General features: G+C 45.3%; 1 protein-coding gene across 1 annotated transcript; it reads right to left on the bottom strand.

Annotated features, from left to right (window-relative positions):
- Window positions 1-892: 892 nt before the first annotated feature.
- VCP (valosin containing protein) lies at window positions 893-22631 on the bottom strand. The gene is made up of 17 exons (XM_052670616.1): window positions 22476-22631; window positions 17893-18004; window positions 17338-17510; window positions 15099-15241; window positions 13468-13598; window positions 11062-11193; window positions 10545-10647; window positions 8567-8700; window positions 8192-8327; window positions 7124-7236; window positions 6335-6499; window positions 6123-6245; window positions 4882-5094; window positions 3356-3664; window positions 2285-2440; window positions 1773-1927; window positions 893-1371 (listed from the first exon to the last, which is right to left on the bottom strand). The coding sequence occupies exons 1-17, from the start codon at window positions 22490-22492 to the stop codon at window positions 1266-1268; spliced, it is 2421 nt and encodes an 806-aa protein (XP_052526576.1). The 5' UTR covers window positions 22493-22631; the 3' UTR covers window positions 893-1265.
- Window positions 22632-23116: the final 485 nt, after the last annotated feature.

The following is a 23116-nucleotide window of genomic DNA, read 5'->3' as shown; positions in this document are numbered from 1 at the left end:
AAGTTAGGTAAGGAGAATCAAATTAGCCAAAGGAAATTGCTGTGACAGTTCAACCTAAGAGCATGCATCTCTCTGCCCTGTGCTGATTTCAGATCTGCAAAGACAAGGCACAGCCGTGGGCTCCAGCCACAGATGAGCAAGGGTGCACGCAGACAGAGCAGGAACCAGCTGCCAAGCCCAGGGAGGGCTTCTCTCATGTGAAATAAGTGCAGCAGAAGCACATTTTTCAGTTAATAGAAAATAAAGCAAGGATCAGAATGTGAAAGGGGAAAAAAAAAGCACAAGAAGTGGATCAAAATCTGACTACTGAGACTGCATGGAATCACAACAAAAAGCAGGCTCACAGCAAAGAACCAAACCTTTCATCAGAAGCCCAAAGGGACACAGGGATTGTTTCCACAAAGGTGGAAGTCTCCTTGCAGAGTCTTACAAAAACTGCTGCTACATCAGAGGAAGCTCCCATTCCCTAACCACATTTGGGTTATCCTGCATCATAAGCTCAGGAACAGCCCAGGAACCCTTCTGTCACCATCTTCAAGCAGGGCTGATGAGAAGAGGATTCCTCAGGGAGTCCTTTGCTGCACAAGAGCCAAAGCAGCAAGAGACCCAACAGCTCACAGCCAGCACTGGAGAAGCAACACCAGATACCTGCCATTTAACTCAGTGCTTACTTCCAAGTTGGGGCACAGGAGAGAGACTGCCCAACCACTTTCTTCCATTAGCATCAAAGAGCAACTACACACACTGCAGGAAAACGCACAAATATTGGCTGTGCTACACAAGAGAGGCAGCTGAGAAGCGTTCAAGATTGCAAGTGAGACATGGGATTTACAAGGCAGTATTGCCAGTGCTGTGGCAGTACTACATAAAGGAATTGCCAGAGCCTAGAGGCTAGAGTTTTGTGGGATTTTATTCTTTTTTTTTAATTATTATTTTTGTAGTTTTCTTTTTTTTTTTTTTTTTTTTTTTTTTTTTTTAATACAGGCTAGCGTTGTACCCTTTGCTAAAGCTGCTGATTCTGCCACATAAACTAGAACAGAAATTTCTCAGAAATTAAGTAGGATCCCCTTCTTGTTAATTCACTGTCTGCCTCCCAACTGAACATCGGTCTGGATTTGTGTTTGCAGAAAACATCCCCTGTACAAAGTCTGACGTGCACCTACACTGTTTTCACTGAGGAATGAAGAAGCCGAAAGTCCATTAACGTTGGATTTTCCCTGTACAACGTGGCCTGATTTGGAGTTTGGTCCACTGAGGACAGCGAGTTAACCATAGAGATCATCATCGTTGTCTTCACTGTACACATTGCCCCCGCTGCCACCTCCTGTGCCTTGGCTCGGCCCAGCGCCTCCCTGGTTACCTGATGGGAACCTGCACACAGCAGTGCGGAAGAGAAGAGATGCAGTTCAGAAGCCTTCCCACAGATCAGCACAATTCCCTCCCTCCACATCAACACCCTGATGCCAAGAAGGAAAAGGTCAAGAAACGCAGTGAAGTCTTATGGCAGGTCATAAAAAGGCTTACAGCGCTGCCAGATGTTGCTTGCTTTAAAGGAAAAAGGGTTGATGGGCTTCAGGAGCACTAACAGAGCAGCTGCAACTGGCCTGCAGTGCAGTTTGTACCCACCATGTGCTCAGCTGGCTGTAAACGCTGGGGAGAATGGGAAAAAGCAGTGGAAGAGGGATTGTTATCAGAGTACATCAAAACTGCCCTCGGCGCTCTGTTCCTGGGGTTAACCACCTCGCTCTGCCCTCCCCGCCTCCCTCCGTTACCTGAAGCTGCCAAAGCCGCGGCTCTGCTGCAGAGTCTGTGCAAACATCTCGTATTTCCTGATATCATTATCACTGACAGAGCGGCGAGCAAAGCGCATGGCCTCCTCAAAGTGATCCCTGCGTATCTCAGGAACCGGGTCATCCTCCTCCACTTCCTGCAGCAGGACGGAGAGCTGAGATGAGCCACGTGCAGCTCAGCACCTGCCCACACCTCCCTCTGGGTCAGGATGCATCAATACCCACTGAGACAGGGGCTAGAGGGGGATGCTGCAGCAGACTGACTCACAGCTGCTGCAGGGGCCTGCTGAGCAATGCCAGTGACGAGGCACCATAGGAGGCCCTCGCCCTCCCACAAGAAGAGAACAAAGTGCTCCAGCTCAGCACTCTGTGCCAAGAGCCTACAGCCTACTCGTCCTCATCTGAGGATTACTGAGAAAAACTCATCATCCCTCACCCACAGGCAGTGGGCTGCCTATCTCATAAGTAGGGAAAGCTCAGAGTGCCCCACTCACCATGGCAGAAGGGTTGGTCTGCCTCTCACGTTCTCGCCTGATCTCACTCTCAATGGACTCTCGGATGGCCAGTTTGCAGGCACGCTGGCAAATTTCTGTCAGGTCAGCCCCCGAAAAGCCATTGGTCATCTTAGCTAGGAAATCCAGGTCAACATCCTAGCAAAAACAAGCAAACAAAAAAAAAAAACAACACACCTCACAAGGAAAGCATTTACACCTTGTACTCTCAAATGACAAAGAGGTGCCTTAAGGCACTACCTTAACTTTGACCAGTATGAAGAAGATAAGCAGTTAAGGCTCATGTTCCTGGCAAAAGTATGCTACACACTAGGGCAGGCCACGCTTCCCCCCACACCCAGCAAGAACCTGTCACATGGCTACAAACGTCCCCCACTGCTCACTTTCAAGAAGGGGCAGGCTGACTTGACATTTCAGCTATAATTTGCTCAGATCTTAGCATTTGATATCACTGGACCAGTTTCAGTCTGGAAATGGAGATGGGGCAGAGAGAGATAAAGAGGAACAATCTTCTCCCTTCAACTGGCACAGTGGCACCAGAACCTCCTCCTAACAGCACTTAAAAAGTTAAGCGTGGCCTAAAGAAGTTTGTTCACTCGCTTTGCATCTGCTTTTCTCTGATAAATGCTATCGATTTCATTACTGCCTGCTCCCCAGGAAAGGGATATAATTCTTGTCTATGAAAGAGTTCAGCAATTAACTGCAATGGCTCCTCTTCAATTTCCATTTCCCACCCCCGTTTTCTACATTTACTTTTTCAGAGTACAAGAATCCTTTCCATCTTGCCATAACAGGCATTTCCCATTCCTGCACCGTGGGCAGAACTGTACTATGTGATAAAGATCTGCTGCGTTACACACTGCTATCTAGCTGCACTGATACTTAGTTTTAGATCTCGAGCCTATCCCTACCTCTTCACTTCCATTCTTCAGGGATGAAAGGTTTCCCAGCTCTGCACGTTGTGTAGCAGGCACCAACCCTCTCTCTGCCCCCAGCTCATGGGGAGTATGTGGAGCACATAGCAAAATCAAACCAGATACACATAGCACCTACCTTAGCAACTGGTGATTTCCTCAGGTTGGCCTTAAGAATAGCAACCCGGGACTTCTCGTCAGGCAGGGGGATGTAGATGAGTTGATCCAGGCGGCCAGGGCGCAAGATAGCTGGATCAATGATGTCTGGCCTGTTGGTAGCACCGATGATGAAGACGTTCTTCTTGGTGGACATTCCATCCATCTCTGTCAGGATCTGGTTGATGACACGATCTGCAGCACCACCACCATCTCCAATATTCCCACCTCGAGCCTTTGCAATGGAGTCCAGCTCATCAAAGAAGAGAACACAAGGGGCTGCTTGGCGGGCCTGCAAAGCAAAACAAATGATTAAATACCATCAAGCAAGGAGCACACTGGTTTCATACTAATCCTCCCCCTAGAATCAAAGCAGTTCATAAGAGCATCAGAGCACTGTCACCTCCTGGAGAGCTTGAAGGAGCTGCTTTAGAGCTGTCTCCTGCAAACAAACCCTCCATAAACTCTACTAATAACAAAATAATTTCCCCAAAGCTGGGATCACTGCGAACCAGACAGGCAGAAGGTGTCAGCTCTGATGGCTAGAGGGTAACTGCCTGTGCAAGAACTCTCCATTCAAGATCTGGGATATCACTTTGTTGTTTAAGCACTGGGTATTTAGATGCCGTGTGGAAGGGGGAGATCTAGTCACTGCCTTCAGCACCAAACATGAAGTCAGAGAGAAAAGGGAGCCACATGCTTCTTCAAGGTGTGCAGCGAGAACAGGTGCAAACTGCTGCAAAGAAAGTTTCAATTAGAAATAAGGAAAAAAATCCTTCGCAACAAGAGAGTTCAAACACTAGCACACAGGGCTACAGATGTCAAGGATTCTCCATGCTTGGCATGTGTCCAGAACTAATATACACGAGGTCCTATCATATGCAAACCAAATTTCCAAGTTGTCTCTGTGCTCTGGACAAACACTTGGAGCAGATGGTATCTGAGGCTCTTTTCCAACTGACTATTTTTTCCTCTCATTCTTCCTTCGACTTTGCTCTTTCAGCAGCTTCCCTGACCTTGTAAGAGGACTCCCACGGTAAACAAGACATGTACCTTCTGGCACAGGAGGTGACACTATCTACAGGGACCTGGGTCGTAGGAGTCAAACTCCTTTCTATGTCCTCCATACTGAAGAACAAGAACCTGTAGGATGCTTTGAACATCTGTAGTGGATATTACATGATGAGGTTTCAAAATAATTACTAGATATGTGGGGGATGTTTATGTCACCCTAATACTGGCCTCACTGCTAAGGCACTGGGACATTTGTCATCTGTAGTAACAGATACCAACTGTAGAAGGACAAATCCATTTACGTATCCAGCTTCCCAAAGAGAATTAAATCCCCAGCAACAGGAAAGCAGCCCCTGCTCACACTGCTAGTTGGAGAAACACAAAATACATAAACAATAACCAGGCCAGTTAAGACATTGCAGTCCCAGCACAGTGGAGACAGTATAGGGGGCATCTACGCACAAATACAGAACAGGGAGCAGAATAAACACCTACCTTGTCAAAGATCTCGCGCACATTGGCTTCTGACTCTCCAAACCACATGGTGAGCAATTCCGGCCCCTTGATGGAAATGAAGTTTGCCTGGCATTCATTGGCAATGGCTTTGGCCAGAAGTGTTTTACCACAGCCAGGTGGCCCATAGAACAGAACGCCCTTTGATGGAGTCATGCCAAATTTGAGGAACTTGTCTGGGTGCTCCACAGGATACTAAATTAGAACAATAACACAAAAACCTTAAAACGGACCGCAAAAGGCCTGTGCTTTGTTCCTACCAAAAAGAAACCCCAAAGAAGCAAAACAAACAAACAACAAAAAAAAAACAATTGAAAAAACACCCTCAGATTTCTCGTGAGTTAAATGCAGGATTCTGTCTGCTCAGGGCCACTGGAGTTTTTTAAATGGGGACTGGTTTGAAAAGCACCACAGCTAAACTGCAAAGTTGCCCTAAACAGTCCGTTTACTCTTAAGGACTCAACACTACAATTTGGGCAGTTTTCCAGCACGCTTAAACATAGCTTTGCTCTGCCCTGCAGAAGCAAAAGGGAACAAACAGCTCATCATCCAACCTAGTCAGCTCTGTCCTCCAGAGATAGGCAAGGTGTCTAATGTGAGCACTTATCCTTAGCAACAAGGTCAGATCTAGGCAATGACTGAACACCAGAAAATTAGACTAAAAATTAATGGGTTTTTGTTGTTGTTTGGTTTGTTTTTAACACTCAGACAAGGTGTCTCTGCAGTGCTAACTGAAAGCAGGAATGTATCAAAACCCAGGTATACTGATGCAGACACAAGAAGCTTCCACAGAGCACTTGTGACTTTGTGTCCCTTCATAGCATACTTCACTATTACTTCTCACCTGTCCCTATGCTAGCAGTGACAAAAAGCTCTTTGAAGGCTCAGTGCAAAGAATTTTCATTCACCTTCTGGCATATAAAGCCACTAATAAAGCATGATAAAACTCTCAGCAGTGGTCTCCACTTAAGCAGAACTATTGCTGATTCTGCACATAGCACAAGATACGCTAAAGATGTCACTGCAGACTCAACTAAGGAAAGCCTGACAGGAAAGTTGCTTCGCAAAACCTTCCTCTTCCTCCGCTCACTAACACAGAATATTAGGGTATTTTCAGTCCACTACAAACAATTACTCTAAAAATCTCAGCATTTCACAGCCCAAAACAGAATACTGAGATTCTTTTCACGCTGACTGGGCAAAAATCCGTTGGAAATCCTCACCTGTACAAGCTCCTGGAGTTCTCTCTTTACATCTTCTAGACCACCAATATCTTCCCAGGTAACCTGTGGCACCTCCACCACAGTCTCCCGAAGAGCAGAAGGGTTGCTCTGGCTCAGAGCCCACTGTTAACAGAAGAAACAGAACTGTATCATGTCATGATAAAACGTCTCAGATAATGCACCTAGAAGAAAAAGAGGCAGTTTTGCATTACCCTGAAGTCATCCATGGTCACAGCCAGCGAGTTCATAACTTCAGCATCAATGGTTTCATCTTCCAGGTCTATGAGATCCATCTTCTTTCTGATGGCCTGAAGAGCAGCTTCTGAGCAAAGAGCAGCCAAGTCAGCACCAACGTGTCCATGGGTCTCATTTGCCACCTGAAAGCAAAGCACTATGACTCACAGGGATACAAGCAAGTATTCACAAGGAAAGGCATGCTCTGGTCATTCATTCAGAGGTGCAGTGAAACTATGAAATACAGGAATGTCAGTGCTCCACTGTGGTTTTCAGGAACAGTACTACCACATATTTAACAGACAAAGACACTATTCTGCGCCCCGTCTGAGATCAAAGTTATAATTGGAATTCAGAAGGTATGCAGAAAGACAATCACAAAGGCTGGAGCTCTTCGCTCAGGATAGAGATTGCAGAAAAAAAAAAATGAGTGTCCCAAATCACCACAACATTCATATCCCTAAGAGCTGTTTTAAACTTACTTCATTTTTGAAGAGAACGCCACAACAAACACAAGAGGACAGTGGCAGTCCACGTGCAGATTCTACTGACACATGACTGCTTCACTCTGCAGTGCCATTCTTAACGAGCAAGAGAGGATTTTGGTCACTGCTAAACTAATTAGAAGAAAGCTCAGAGTCACACATCCACCAGTTTAAAGATGTGCTAAACGAGCAACTAACATTGCTGGTCAAAGCCATAACAGCTCTTCCACTATGAAACACTGCACAACGAACATTCACCTTTTCCAACATCATGCTGCTCACCTGTTCCAGATCCACATCATCAGCCAGTTTCATATTTTTCGTGTGGATCTGCAGGATCTCCAGGCGACCAGTTGCATCTGGGATACCAATATCTACCTCTCTGTCAAAACGACCTGAGGAATACAAAACATTAGTTATGCTACTGATTCTACACACCAAAGCAGCTGCAGTGACTGTTTTCTTCCGACTGAGCAACCTGACAAGCCATAATTTCAGAAAATGCCAGAGCTTTGAGTTTCTCTACAGCATCCTTCAGCATAGAGTCAGATCAGAGAAGGAGAGGCCTTAGCAGGGTAAGGAAAGTCTATGTTAACTAGAGTTCAGGATTACAAAACAACAGATTGCTACTGGTTTAGTAACTTTCTTCTGCATCATTTGCAGAAAAAGATGCTTCTCCAAGATATCACAAGACATTTTTGTTTATTCCTATCTCTGTGTCCTGAGCATAAGAACTTGAGAGAACAATTTACCTTTTCTGAACCTTTTAGTACTCATCATACCAGTACTCAAGCAGTGAAATGCCAAAACCTAACATGGGGAGGCAGAAAGCCTACATGTTACTGAAATACTAACTGAAATACATATGTCTATCATTAGCCTCCAGTAATGCCTCTGCAGACTGAAGATGCCTTTTTGTCCTGTAAACTAGACTGGCTTGCTATTACAGTCTTCACTGCTTGTATACCAGACATTCAATCACACCGCAGAGCTTTGGAAACCCAGATCTTGGAAACTACCTGACTCCTCATCAATAAAAATTAAGAGAAGCCAGAAAATTGTTCTGCAGCCTGAGGCATGAACATCCTTTCAAGAAGCCATTTACTCCTTCAAGCTAGCCTCAACTAAGAAAGGCTACTACTAGATTTCAAGTATTCTGTTATTTCCATAAGACTAGAAAATTATAGCAAAGCCCAGAATCCTAGAAGTTAACCTCAAACAAGCAGTCCGAGACAAATCGCAATCAACAAACACAGAAAAGGTTTAATATTAAATTTCAGTCTTTTCAAGGTGCCTGAAGCATAGCCTGTAATAAAGTATCTGACAGACAAAACAAGATAAACCAGTTACCAAATCGCCTGAGTGCTGGGTCAATGCTGTTAGGTCTGTTGGTAGCTGCCATAACAATCACATGTGCTCGCTGTTTCAGCCCGTCCATAAGAGTCAACAGCTGGGACACTATGCGACGCTCCACCTCTCCATGCGTCTGTGGGGATGGAAAGCAATGATCAGACTTAAAACTCCTCAGCACAGCACAGGTATTAGTGCTGCACCACAGCAGACAGAAACTAGAACCACCAGCTGCTTAGAAACATTGTGCATGACACACAGTTTCTCTCAGGTCCAACTGCTGCCTTGCCCTATACTCAGAACACGGAGATTCATGCCAGTTGCTACCAAAAAGGGTGTACAGCTGCATCTTAAGCTCCCAAACGCTATTTTTACCTTCTCTCTTTTCGGAGCAATGGCATCCAGTTCATCAATGAAAATGATGGCAGGTGCATTCTTTTCAGCTTCTTCAAAGGCTTTCCTCAGGTTGCTCTCAGACTCACCGGCCAGCTTGCTCATGATCTCAGGACCTGAAAAATAGCAGCACTGTGGCACCCAGAAGAGAAGCAGCCAGCTCCAAGGCATGCAGCTGAATTTTTTCAGTACAACATTCACATGGGAGTATCTATATTTCAAGCCAAAGCAAACACTATCAACCAAATTCACTAAATTTGCAGCTGAACAGGCAAGAACAGCATGCGGAATTACTTTCTATCGTTACTCCGGTGTCTTCAGTTTACTCTAACAGAATGCAGTACTTGACTACAGTGAGCTACCTTTAGCTGCCTCTTTTCTTACCCTATTTCACACTTGGTGAGCTTCTCTGTAATGTGCCACCACACACTTAATGCCAGTCCTAGCTTGCGAGAAAAGCAATCAAATTATATGGTGATGAATTACCAGAGTAGGGAAGGAAAAAGCTGTAAGATACCGAAACTGTCTTCAGCTTGTTTTACACAGGTCAGCATTTACCTCTGTACCACTTTATAAATAAGCTCCAAAACAAAACAAACAAGTCTGAACAAAAAAACGCATACACAACCAATAAAAAAGACCAAACCCACAAGCAAACAGCCAAAAAAGCACCCCATGCAACCTCCCCCCAGAGCATGAATTCATAAAAATACCAACACATCAATTCCAGAAAGGACAGCAATCCCTGAGACTTCCTACAATTGCTAAACTCTAACACTTAATCCAATTTGTTTAGGTTTTTTCCATCATGATGATGGGAGTGATCAAGAAGACAAAGTATGCTTCTTCAGAAGGATCCAAGGAAAAGAAACCTGACCCTCAGGAGTGTAAAGCTGCTAGCTGAGTGAAGTGCTCTAGCTGCAGAGCCACTGGTGCAGGCAGGTACTGTTTCACTTCAGGTAACTTGTCAATTCACACCAGCTCTGTCTACTGCCTGCTACTTCAGTTTTGGGATGAGCAGACAGCGCATCACTAATCCTGACAACAAATGCCATTTTTATGATGCAACAGAAGCACAAGTCTGTGAAGACCAGCTTGTTATCAGCTCATACACTTAGGAAGTATAAGACAAGGGCAACGTGTGCGTAGAGATGTCCATTTACTTCTGACATCTTCAAATAAAAAGCAAGTTAATTCACTACCACAGGTCACTCCCATGACATCCTGAGATAAAAAGCACATACTGCTGCTCTCTGCTATGCTTTCACCTTCGTGGGTCTCATTAAAATCATAGGAGAGAGGAAAAGCAGCAGTTCTCAAATACAAACATTCAGTTATTGTAGCACTGATTGTAAAATGGGAGAGAAGAGTACTGAGGAAAATTCAGAATTTTGTCTTCAGAGTGGACATAAACTAGTACCTATCTATCTCAACTGCTGTTAAGTGATAATGATTAGCATGAGGTTCTGCCATTTGTAGCTAAGTTCCAAGGTGCACATTACAGCTTTCAGGAAAAGTTCCTCCCAACTAAAGAAAAGTGAAAGAAAACAGGTCTTGTACTTTATTTGAAGGGAAGATAAATGCAATGCAGAGTAGCTTCTCTTATGAATAAAATATGCTGGCAAAAAAAAAAAAAAGTGTTTACACCCATATACATGGAATAATCTCACTGCTTCGCTCCTAGCTGTGCCCCTACAACATAAATGAACACTCAGACAGACTGTAAGTTGCTGCAACGCAAAGCTGCCTTTCAACCACTACACTTAAATACAGTGCCACTACAGATTCTTCGGTACAAATGGCCTCTAAGCAACTCTAGGGGGGCACCTGAAAGAGGTAAGCAAGGACAGACATCAAGGACACAGTGTACCTACATAAGTCTTATTTAAACCATTCATTACCATTAGCTGGATGAATGATTACATGGCAGATCTTGGTCCAAAGCAGACCCAAAACTTACCATTAATCAGGAAGAAGAAAGCCCCAGTTTCATTGGCCACTGCTCGGGCAATCAGTGTTTTGCCAGTGCCAGGTGGACCATATAGCAGGATTCCCCGTGGAGGCTAGGAAAAGAGAAAAGGGATTTAGGTGGTAAACTAGTATCAGAATGCCTAAGAATCTTCACAGTGAAATTCCAAGCATTTGATAAAGTCAGTCTGAAATGATGATGCAACCTCATGCAACAGCTGCTACGCTACCATCAACACCCTGACTACTTTGCATGACACACAAACAAAAACCTCGCCAGTAACCAACAGTGCTTATTCAAAACATCGCTCTGTTTTGCAAGTGCCACTGCTTCAATCTGTAAAACACGTAAGGAAATTCTCCCCTAATACCAGCATTAAAAAGGAAGACACACAACACACAAGTTATTCCTCTTACTTATTCCCCTCCAGTACACCCTAAGCCTCCTACACAATGAGCCATCAGTGTAAGCGAGACCACTCACCCACCTGATGCACACAGGTGCTTACCTTCACCCCTATGGCCTTGAAGAGAGCAGGATGTCGGAGGGGAAGTTCCACCATCTCCTTGATCTGAGCCAGCTGCTTCCGGCAGCCACCAATGTCATCATAGCCCACCTCATTCAATGACTCTTCTTCATCCTACCAGGAAGGAAGCTTATCAAACACTTCAGAGAAAACAATAGTTCAACAATCCCTCCCCAGATCCAGGAGTCTGGGCTTTTGCTCAGTGTCATTTCTTTGTCGTTTTGAGAATCTCATTTCCAAGTCTTTCTCACATCTCACATTTGTTTCTTAGCTCTGACTACCCAAACATTCAATGGCAATTGCCTGCCACAGGAGGTATCCCAGAGAACCCCTATAGAGACAGGGTCCATCCCAGGGACCCCCACAGGGTGTTCTCAGCAGAACCCACCCTGTTGGACAACACCCTGAAGCTAAAAAACTGAAATGTCCTTGGCTCTGCACAGTGTTTTTCAGCAACAACTAACATCAGTATGTTATCAACATTGTTTTCATCTTAAAGCTAAAACGTAGCACCATACCAGACACAGTGAAGAAAATCAACTCAGTCCCAGGTGAAACAAGGACACTGTAACATTAGGCCACTCAAAAATCATAAACATCAGGTGGAATCTTACAGGGGCTCAAACGCTCACCAAGCCTGTAACACTATTTCAATACGAGACTGTCCCTGACAAGTGCTGAAGATCTCCAGGGATGGAGATTCCTGATCTCTATAGGCTCTGCTCTAGGCTTCAGGGAAATCTTTTTCCTCTTGTCTGCCAGGAACTTCTCTTGACTCAGCTTGTGCTACTGCCTCTAGTCCTGTCCCTGGGCACAGCTCTCAGTAAAGTCAGGTTGCCTACACCTTTCACAGAATCACAGAATCACCCGGGTTGGAAGGGACCTCAAGGATCACATAGTTCCAACCCCCCTGCCTAGCAGGGCCACCAAACGTACACATTCAGATCAGGTTGCCCAGGACCCCGTCCAACCTGGCCTTGAACACATCCAAGGACGGGGCATCCACAACCTCCCTGGGCAGTTCCAGGGCCTAACCACTCTCCTTGTGAAGAACTTCCCCCTAACATCCAACCTAAATCTTCCCTCCTTCAACTTGGATCCATTTCCCCTAGTCCTGCTGTTGTCAGCCCTTCTGAAGAGTTTACTCCCCTCCTGGGTGTAGGTTCCCTTCAGGTATTGATAGGCTGCAATGAGGTCATCCCGCAGCCTTCTCTTCTCCAGGCTGAACAAGCCCAACTCCCTCAGCCTGTCCTCATAGGGGAGGTGCTCCAGCCCCCTGATCATCTTAGTTGTCCTCCTCTGGACCCTTTCCAAAATCTCTCTGTCTTTCTTGTGCTGAGGGCTCCACACCTGGACGCAGTACTCCAGATGGGGCCTCACAAGAGCCGAGTAGAGAGGGACAATCACCTCCCTCTCCCTGCTGACCACCCCTGTCCTGATGGAGCCCAGGATCCCATTTGCCTTTCGAGCTGCCAGAGCGCACTGCTGGCTCATGTTCAGTCTCTCGTCCATCAGGACCCCCAGGTCCTTCTCTGCCGAGCTGCTCTCAAGGCCCACTCCTCCCAGCCTGTACGGGTGCCTGGGGTTCTTCCGGCCCAAATGCAAAACCTTGCACTTTGCCGTGTTGAACCTCATTAGGTTCACCCGAGCCCAGCTTTCCAGCCTGTCGACCTTTCAACCCTGCCAGCAGGCCTGCTGCTTCACCTTTCCTACTCTAGGCCACATAGGTCCACTCTCCCAGCCCCATCTCATTTCTTTTGACCTCCAGCTCGTCATTATTTTGGTAACCTTGGCTGAACCTGCTCCTGTCTGCCTCTGTGGTGTCCTAATGAGCCCAAGGAGGACTCATTCAGTGTCCAACAACTGTTAGACAGAGAGGGAAGCTAACCAGAAAACAGCACTCAATCTGATTTGCAGCTAGTTAAAAGGCAGTCATGTCAAATTACTCCTATTCCCGAGATTTCCTATTCTATAAAAGTAAGGTGGCCTACTCCTGACAGACCAGCCACTTAGGCTGCCTTAAACTTTGGATGTCCCAGGTTAGATATCTCAAGAGCTTGAAATAAAGGAACTCTGGAATTAAATGATGCATTTAATGTCCATAAATTCCACTTAGTGCCCAGCACTAGATATCTGGAAGCAGATGCAAAACCAGCTGCTACCAAATTATGGCCTAGGCATTAGTGTAATCTCAGTATCTGAGGAAGGACAGTGGAAGCACATTTCTCCAACCATTGCCAGCAGCAGCTCATCCCCTGGATACAGAGCTTCCAGCATTGCATTCAACACACAAAATGCCATTCCCAGAGCTGAAAGCATTATCACAGAAAGAGATTTTACACGGCAGACTGGAGTCAGTACAAGAACTGTGTGCAGGATCCCGCTCACCTCTCGTTTGATGGGCTCTCCCTCGCAGTGGATCACGGTGTCCGGAGCCACTATGCAGTAGGGGCTTGGATCTGTCTCCACCACTTTGAACTCCACTGCACGCATCCCTCCACGCACCAAGAAAATGTCACCTGTGAAAACCCACAATTCAGTACCCTGTTGCAACTGACATCTGCAAATGTCCATCCCTGTACTATCCAGCAGCCTCAGAGGACAAGGAAATAGGCTATATATGCATATGCCACTGGCATTTTTCATACTGCTCTGTATTTCAGACTCAAGAGCTGCAAATACTGTGACTGTCAGGACATCATTCAGATTTGCAGCAGTTTAATTTTCTCAAATTTCATGCAGAAACAAACAGAAAACAACAGAAAGGAATGCTCCAACTAAATACCAAACAATCAAACATAATTATCATATTTATTGTCCATTCAGTTTCAATTTAGCTTTTTTAGGACTCTTTTTGTTTACCAGAAAAGAAAGAGCCCTTTAGATTCTGTTTAGAAAAAAAAAATAAACAGGCTAATAATAGGGTTCAAAAGAAAGATGTTCACGTTTTTCTCTGATGCCTTTAGAAACTAGCTATCAATTTACAAATGAGCTGCCTGCTTGCAGTGTATAGCCCAAGGGACAGTAGGCAGCACAACTGCAAGTGAAAATTCGTGAGACAGGAAAAACCAAAGGCAGACTGAAATGGTGTGCCAGCCTGAGCAACCAAAGGTTTTCAAGAAATACACAGAGCAACATGAGACTCAATCCCAAAAAGGTTGTTTCTTTACACAGCTCCCCAACTGCCCCACTTTGACTCCCAGTGCCTTATGTCTGAGAACAGCAACTGCAGGCCGTTTCACTAGAGAAATTCACTTCAGCGACCATCTGTACATTGCTTTTGCCACTACTGCTCCAACCAGGTGACTTCCTGGAGTGGCCATTCCAGCCCACACAAGGACGTGCAAAGATAAGCCCTGAATGTCCTATTACAGCCTACTGGCTCAAAGAACGAATTCTATCCAGAAGCAGTGAGGGAAGGGACAAAAATCTCTAACGTAATAAAAAACTTTGAATTTATCTCAGGAAGTTGTTACTAGTTGCAACAACTGCTTGTTTCTAGAAGCAGAATAATATGTTATTAAATACAACTCCTGACTGAATTGGGCCACAGAAACTGGAAAACTTTATTCAACTTGCACTTGATATACTTCATAATACTGTATTAGGACGTACTCGTTCCAGCAGATGTGCTACTGGTATTGCTCTAAAACTGCAATTGGCTTTCTAAGCACTCTCTCAGTCATTAACTGATTTTGAAGAAGTGAATTTAATGAAAGTGTCACCTGGTATATCCAACCAATTGCTTAATACAGAAGCAAAGACCCAATCCTCTCAAATTATAGCAACTTAGTTTAAGATTTTCTCCCAAGTTCTACCCAAGCTTTTTATTTTTATTTTCATTTTTTTTTAAACATACTCACACTCTGCGTAGCAAAAAAGATGAATATCAGTATCAGTAAAATCTCACTCTAAAGATGCCAGTCTGATGCCTTGCAAAGATCTGTCCATAGAAATCACCTTTACTCAGTCTCAGGACTACAGCACATAACCAGGATATCAATAACAAGTGCTGTTACCTTTCCTGATTGGTCTGTATGCTTCCAAGAAGTATGGTTTGAGATAGACCTCAAAGAGATTCCCCGTGATTCCTTCTACTGTGTCATCGATCGGCAGCACGTGGATACGTTTGCCATACTTCACATCTGGACAGGGTTGGATGCTGCAACAGAAGAAAACATCAGTTGGCCACATCACCCTGGACGTACACATAGGTCTGAAAAAGGCAGTGGTATTTCTTCTCAGGCCGGTACAACTCCCAGAAAGGACTATACAAATCCTTGCTGAGACTTCCCACCTTCCTAAGAACATTTAAATGCTGAGGAACAAAACACCCTAGAGAGCTCGTCTACACATCACACCTTCCTTCATTCCATCCAACCCTGCTGGGAGTTTCATACTTTCTTCCTGCTCTTCCACCAGGATGTCCTTCACTAACCCAAAATTCACAAATTACTAGAGCAGAAAAATGACCTGCAGGAGTTACAAGCTATTTTTTGTTTCAATAAGGAACTAGCTACAGCTGAACCAACTGTAGGGAAAATGGAGATGCGGGTACCTTTTCTCTTTCATCTCTCTCTTGTAAATTACCACAAGGAATCAGAGCCTCCTGATACACAGCAAAGGTTCTCAAAGTACCAGTCAGTGGTAATCAGCTTGCAGCCAGGCATCCATCCATATGATATCCCACTTTTCAGAAACTGAAGCTTAGGTGGAAGTCCTAAGGCCCTTTCTCCCATTTTAAATAAACACTGCAACTATCATTTTACAGTATAGGTGTGTAGGCCAAAAGCCCGCTGTAGTGACAGCTGCAGGTGAAAAGTAGAAAGCTCAAACTGGCTTTGCCTGCTTAAGAAAAGCCTACATAGAATTGCAACTGACTGCACCATTTTTCATGCACTACTTTGTTACACACTCTTTGCAGATACTTTCAACATAGGCTTTACAAAGATGACACAGCAAAAGAGTAGAGGAAAAACCAGACTGCCCCAGAAGGAAAATAGTTTATGGATCACAAGCAGGAAGCATTTAGTACATGAATCTGGATTTTGATAGAGGCTAATCTGCAGAAAGCAATACAATAAGTAATTAAATATCAGCAATAAAAACTTACAGGGCAACAAATGTGGAAGTTTTCTGACTGCTGCAACAACACTATTAACTGATTTATAGGGTTGAGAACTACCACAGACACAGTCCCATCAGAAAAGCTGAACTGTTACACTAGGAAAGACTTTGAAAGTCTTTAGATAAGGTTACCCCTTATCTAAAATGAGCATTCACCTTTACTTGAAACAAACCATGTCAGAGGACTATCCTGTTCCACACAGGGTACTCTTTAAAATTTGAATTTTCTAGTATTAGAGAGATAGGTGATATAGCTTCACCTCTCTCCTCAACAAAGTTTGTATGAAACAGTTTGCATGTAAAAGTTATGCCAGTTAACACCCTGGAAGTACAGTGCCAGGCTCCAGTTTTCCCAGAACATGTAGGAAATTGCAAGTTAGGAAGATTCTCAATTGTGGAACCGTCAGCCTTCCCATATTTAAGCCTGCATATAACACTTCTGCGCTACCAAAGTGCACACCTGGCATTCCCTAGCTCCTATAAGCCAAGATGTGCTTGACACAATGTTATCTCAGAACCCTCTCCAAGTGTTGCACAACAAAATTATTCCTGCAACATTTTCAAATAATTCCTAGGTATAAAGTCACTTTCAGAACAAAACCTGAAAATTAGACATTCGGAATATAAACATATTCTGAGATCTTTTAATCTACACTGCTTCATGCTTTTTATATCCATCCCCAGCACATTTGAACACTTGTATGTCACAAGGCAGCTGGGTTCTTAAGCTAGATACTGTGAGATAGGTTACAATATTGTTTGATGCCTTCCATTGTTATTCATATAGACATAAAAAAAACCCTAGAATTTGCAAGTTCATCTGACAAAGTAAACTTGGGATCATTGAACTACCCAATTTAACTACAGGAGCTACGTTTGTGAAAGAGCTAATAGACATCAAGAATCTTTATCATCAATTTTCAGTATTAATCTGAGTGTGTACACAGTCAGAAACACGTGCAAAAGTCAAGTCAGATCCCTGATGGAAGCCACACACTTGGAAACATTTCAGAGGTTTCTTCTAAAAGATACAAAAATAATTCCTGCAAGCTTTGTCTCTAAATTCAGAGCCAGTACACAAATTACGTAGGCAACTAAGGCACACGCACGTGTTAGCAAGCCAGTCCCCACCTGATCACATCACCCAGGCGCACTCTCAGGTTGTTGCGAACAACCCTATTCATGCGAATCTTCTCATCGGAGCAGGTATCATCTGACAGAACAATGCAGACTGCTTCTCTCCTCTTCTTTCCTTTTAGGAGAACAGTGTCTCCTCTGAACAGCTGCAATTCATCCATTTTTGCCTGTTAACAGTAAGAACATTAGGACAAGCCTTTGATAAGACAAGAATTCAAGCATTTGAACGCAAGTCACTTGACCTTGGTGAATTATGGAAGTGACGTACTGAAGCCACAAAGACACTGGATCTCACTGCATAGATCAAGAGCTAATCCTGAAACCAGACCGAGGGCGTAAACTCAACTGAATCTTAAAAGTTCATGGTGAAAATCCATTTTTATTCTGCTAGAGTGCTAGAAAACAAGACAGTCCATCTCCCTCACTTGTAACAGCTGCAGTTTCTAATACAAACATTCAGATTCAGGCTGCAAAGTTAAATTTCAAGTTAATACACAGCAGCTGTTTATGTATTATCTACATTAGTTTTTTTGTTAATAGATGACACACCTGGGACAGTGATACAACACTGTTGTCTTCATTGATGGCTTCATCAACAATTAACCGATTGGGCCTGTTCTTCTGCTTCAGAATAGCAGTCGATAAGTCATCTGCTTTAGAACTGGTGAAGAAAACAGAAGGACTGAGTTTAAGTGATAACACTCCTCCCTCTGCAGACACCCCCCTGCTTTGGTTTCCATTTTCTACATATCACCGTATCTTTTAGAATCTATACATGTTTGTAAAATAAAGGAGAATGTTATTCCCAAGCACCAGTTTCAGGTGTTCAACGACAACATTTCCTGTGAGTAAACATTAAGTCAGTCCCAAATGGAAATGGCTATAAAGTTATCTATGAAAAGAAGCGGTCACTGAGATGTTGCTGACAGTGCTTTCCCTAAAAGAATTACTCACTCATCTGCAATCACATGTAACCACTGCCACTGAAACAAAAGTTTAAGTCCATCTGGTGTCCAATCCCAGATAAACGGGGGAATTAAAGAACAATGCCACAGCTACCCTGACAGGAAGAGCTGGTAGGAGTTCTGCCTGTCAAGGTCTATTAGTTAAAGCGAGCAAGCCAGTGAAATTATCAAGAGCTCATTAAAAACTGTTGGTTTTTTGTTTTTTTTGTTTTTTTAAGAATCCTTCTGTAATATCTTCATAGAAGTCTCTGAAGCTCTAGCACACTACACCACAAGAAATACAACAGAAAATGGTTTGCTTGACTTTGTCAAGGCAAATAGAAATAGTAAGGAAATGAAAGAAAGGCAGATTAATACACTTTCTTAAAAAGAAAAAAAAAAAAAAAAAAAAAAAAAAGAAAAGCACAATTTGGAGCCAACTGATTCCTGAGGAGCTCCTGGACTTGTACTTCAGCCAGACAAAAAAGCAATATGGTTGTAACTTCCCTCAACAGACATCTGACTACTTTTCTCTGAGTTGTTCAGATGTGCCAACATCTAAGGTCACAGAAAATAATGCAGAGTTCAGCTTGATTCTGACAACAATAACAAAAATGCTTTTCTCTGTCTTGAGCAAGCAGCAAAGAGCAGGCAGCTCTTTGTGGACAACCGTGTTGGCTCCATTTAGCTCGTGAGGGACAAAATAACCGGAAGTCAAACCTTGAGTGGAAGCAGAATAACAAGCACTGCTCAGTACGAATGCAGCATGCTGCAAGATTAACTGCGCTTAACAGGGTCACTGCATCTTGAGCAGCATATCAGAAAGGTCTGTCATACCTTGTCTACAGCGTGACGTCACCCCCACACACTCAAGACAGAAGTTTTTCCAAGACAAACTTTGTGGAGCCACCTCTTTTCCCTGACACTTAGAGAGGGACAACAAGCAGCAGCCAGGGAGCGCAGTCAGTGGCTTTCTAAAAGATCTTCAAGCTTTGCATAAGTCCCAGTAGCAGAGGAAACATGTTGCAAATGACAGGGAAGCGAACAAAATAAGGAGTTGTAAAACATGTTTTTCCAGGACTGCGAGCACTGGGCAAGTCAGTTTTTTCCCTTTCTTCATTCATGTGCAACGTGTAAGAAATGAATATATCCCCCTTTCAAACGTTGTGCAAAATGCTCCAAACCCACTCTCTAAACCCAGTGGGATACAAGAAAGGCTGCTGTCTACAAGCAGGAAGAAGCCCACAGCTGCCATCTTCAAGGGAAAACGCGGTCTCGGCAACGTCCTAAATAGGCTGGGACTTACACACACAGAAACAAAACAACCCTAACTGAGAAAACTGGGACCAATATGCCACCAGGCCAGTAGTCAAAACAGCAAACAAATAAAGTACTTTGTTTAGCATAAGCACCTGGGCAAAGGAAATTATTTCAGTAGGTGCACTGCAAATCTCAAACTAGGGGACACCAGACAGCAACAATACCTCTATTTAGTCTGTTCAAGTTTGAATGCAAATCATACTCCTCCATACATCAGACCGGATCCAAAGGCCTTTTGATAAGAAACCATTGGCAGACTTTGGCTGCATAAATTGTCATTGAAACTGAGTAACTATCTTTTGGGATGCAGAGATTATTATGCAGCCTAAAATACATGCCAGGACACAAGATAAAATGGAAGAGAAATTGGGCAGCAAGTGAAAAGTTTCTGACCAAAGCTTTCAATAAACCAAAAGCTGCATAAAAGCTGAGGAGAAAAAGCGCAAACACTTTGCAGTACACAGCAGTGAACAGCACAGCAAGAGGTACATTTAGCTCTGCTGAATGCGAGGAGAAAGTTTTGGTACCAAAGAACTGAATCTGCAGTTTCCTAGGTAAGAAGCAAGCGCTGAATCAATGCTATCATTACATTACGGCACCTAGAGCAATCGAAGAAACTTGGAAGCATTAGAAAAAAAATCTAGAGGAATCAGCATACACATATCTAAATGTCTGGGGTCTAATTATAGTAGTTATAGTTATCCAACCTAATTGTTGTGCAAAAAAAGAAAAATAAAGGTTTTAGGAAATTACACGACAGTCACACAGGAAAGTGCCAGCTCTGACAGACAAGTGTTGCCCTGTCTTTCAGTTACAACTCAGAATATCACCATCACTACTTGTTTTTGTTCTACTCTCCTGGGGGCTTCTCAAGCATTAACTGAAAAGACAGAACAAAATGTGCCCCTCAGAAGGAGAGCCCAAACTGAAATACTAAGCTGGAAACCTATGACATGCATTGTGATCCTCTTCTGCCAGCCCTCCTATGTGTGCTGGTGAACTCCAGTGAAGTGCCAAGACAGACACCTGGCCTGAGTAACTTTTAATGCTCCTCTATGAGTTTTCTGCCAGAGAGAAACTGCAACATCTTCAGATCACCTCCCCCACTCACCCCTATTGTCAACTCCCTCACTCATTTTCTCTCTCACTCCTTTTTTACAGGTAGAGAGGGGCTTCTAAAATATTTCCACACTTCTAACATTTTTCTGTGCATCAGAGCACCTTTGTTCAGCAGACAGTAACACCCAAAGGCTGTAAATTATGGCAGACAACATGAAGCAAGCAGAAAATAATCACTCGTTAGCCATTCTCCTGAAAAAAAAAAAAAAAAAAACACTAAAGAAAAGAAACAACTAAAATCACAAGAAATCCTGATGAACTAGGGAACTAATACATTCCTGTAAGTCCGTGGCAAATACATAGTGAAAGGTCACTGACTCAAGATGGCTCCAATTTCAGCAATGAAAGTGAAAACAGACATGCTTTCTGGAGGCTGCTGGGCTTTTTTATTAACATCCTTCTGAGACAAACCTGTCAGTAGCTTCTTACTATCCTGAGCCCAAACATCCACGATACAAATGGAGCTGCTTTCCCCAGGTAGATATTAAAAGCCATTTTATCCATTAAAGCAAATGAATGGCATTTCAGATGACTGCAGCCACTTACTGGAACAGCACAGGACGACCAAGCAGCGAGTTCAAAGGCACGCTGAAGATGAGCCAGACAGGTACACAACAAAAATCTCTCAAGAAACCACACTCTGTTAGCTCGTGCAGTGCTAAAATTCAACAAGATGGTTGCCAACAGCACTGAACTAAAAACTGTGGCTAAAAGGCAACTGTTCCTTACTTGAGTAACTTTCTATGCGGTGAGAAAACTTCGCAAAAGGAAAATATGTCTTTTTCACTCAGCTAAAAAATAGTTCTATTAGACTATCATCTTCATCACAAGCTCTACCACAGATGCTGAATTCTTGGCACACCTTCAAGGAACTGATTTAGCAGGACCAGGTCTAAATTTCAGGAGTTGCAAAAGAAAATCAGAACACAAACAACAGACACTAAAGTGACCGAAAGTGCCTCTGGCAATGCCACGGAGTATTTCCGGATTCAGGGAATCAGTTCGGGCACCGTCTTTACTCATTTGAAGAGCCAACCCAGCGGTGTGAGCACGTGGGATGGAAGCTGTGGGACTGTTACTGCCCAGCTCATTTTTGAGAAGCGTGAAAGACGATCCTCAGCCCGGAACCGAGAGCGGCGCGAGGCAAAGGCACGGGAGATGAAAATAGAGCGGACCGCCTCAGCTGCCGCGGGGTCGGCCCGGCACAGCACAACACGCCCGTCTCTCCTCACGCCGAGTCACTTGCCAGGCCGCGGCCACGGCCCCAGGGTGGCTCGGAGCTCGCGGGAAGGAGAGCGGGCCGCGGCTCTGCCCCTCTCGCCGGCCGCTCCACCGCTTCCTCCGGGTCCCGCGAGACAAAGCGCCGCCCGGCCGCGACCCAGCGCGGGCGGGACAGCGGGGTGCGGCGAGAAGGCCCAGCCTCACCTCGCCGTGACTCGTCGCTTCCCGGGCACGGACGGCGGGAGGGGGCGGCGAGGGCCCCCTGCGGGCACGCGCCCGGCCGGGAGCGCGAAGAGCGGCCCACCCTCCTCCCCCGGCCCCGCCTCCGCCCGCTCGGGCCTGCATGACACAGCGAGATCGGGAGCCGGAGCCGGGCCCTCGCCGCGTTCTGAACGGCTCGGCCCGGCCCGGCCCGGCAGCGCCGCGCTGTGCGGCGCCGAGGCGAGGGACGGGCAAAAAGGCCGTGCCGGGCCCAATGCCTGAGCGCCGGGCCTAGGCCGCGGCCTGCCGGAAGGAGTTCACACTTACTCGGATCCCGAGGCCATGGCGCTGAGGGGAAAGGGGCGAGGGGAAGCGCGCGACGGCGGCTCCTCAGAGCGGGCGGCGGCGGCGGACGCGGGTCTCGGGGCGGGCTCGCGGAGGACGCGGGTCGGGGCGCTTCGCGCTGACTGAAGCTCAGAGCCGACTCATCGGAAGGGGGAGCTCCGCCCCGCCCCGCGCCTCCTCACCTGCCTAGCAACAGCATGCGCTGGCCAATCGGAAATTCCGCCCCGCGCGGAGCTCGGCCAATAAGAAAGCGAATAGAAAGGGGGGGGGGGGGGAAGAAAAAAGAAAGAGCGCCCTCTGTCCTTCTCCCCGCCCCTTTCCTTTTCACCTCCCAATCGTCACTAGCCAAGCGCCACAACGGTCAGCCAATCGCAGCGCTCCTCTGCCGCGGCCGCTCTACCAGACAACGCGGGCCGGGCAGCCAATAGCAAAAATCCGCCAATAGGAAAATCCAGGCGGGAGCTCCCTCCCCGACAGCGACCCGCCTCGCTTCACCGTTGGCTAGCAGCTGAGCGGAGAGACACGGAGTACGAGCGCTGCAGCCAATCAGAAGGGCGGGAGCTGGTGACTGACAACTTGGCGAGCGTCGCTGGTGCGATGACCGCGCACGGGCTCTGCCGGGC

The sequence above is a fragment of the Tympanuchus pallidicinctus genome, unplaced genomic scaffold (genome assembly GCF_026119805.1).
Source record: "Tympanuchus pallidicinctus isolate F22 unplaced genomic scaffold, pur_lepc_1.0 scaffold9, whole genome shotgun sequence".
Classification (NCBI taxonomy): Eukaryota; Metazoa; Chordata; class Aves; order Galliformes; family Phasianidae; genus Tympanuchus; species Tympanuchus pallidicinctus.
Note: the sequence above shows the minus strand (reverse complement) of the source record. Positions and strands in the feature narration are given on the sequence as shown.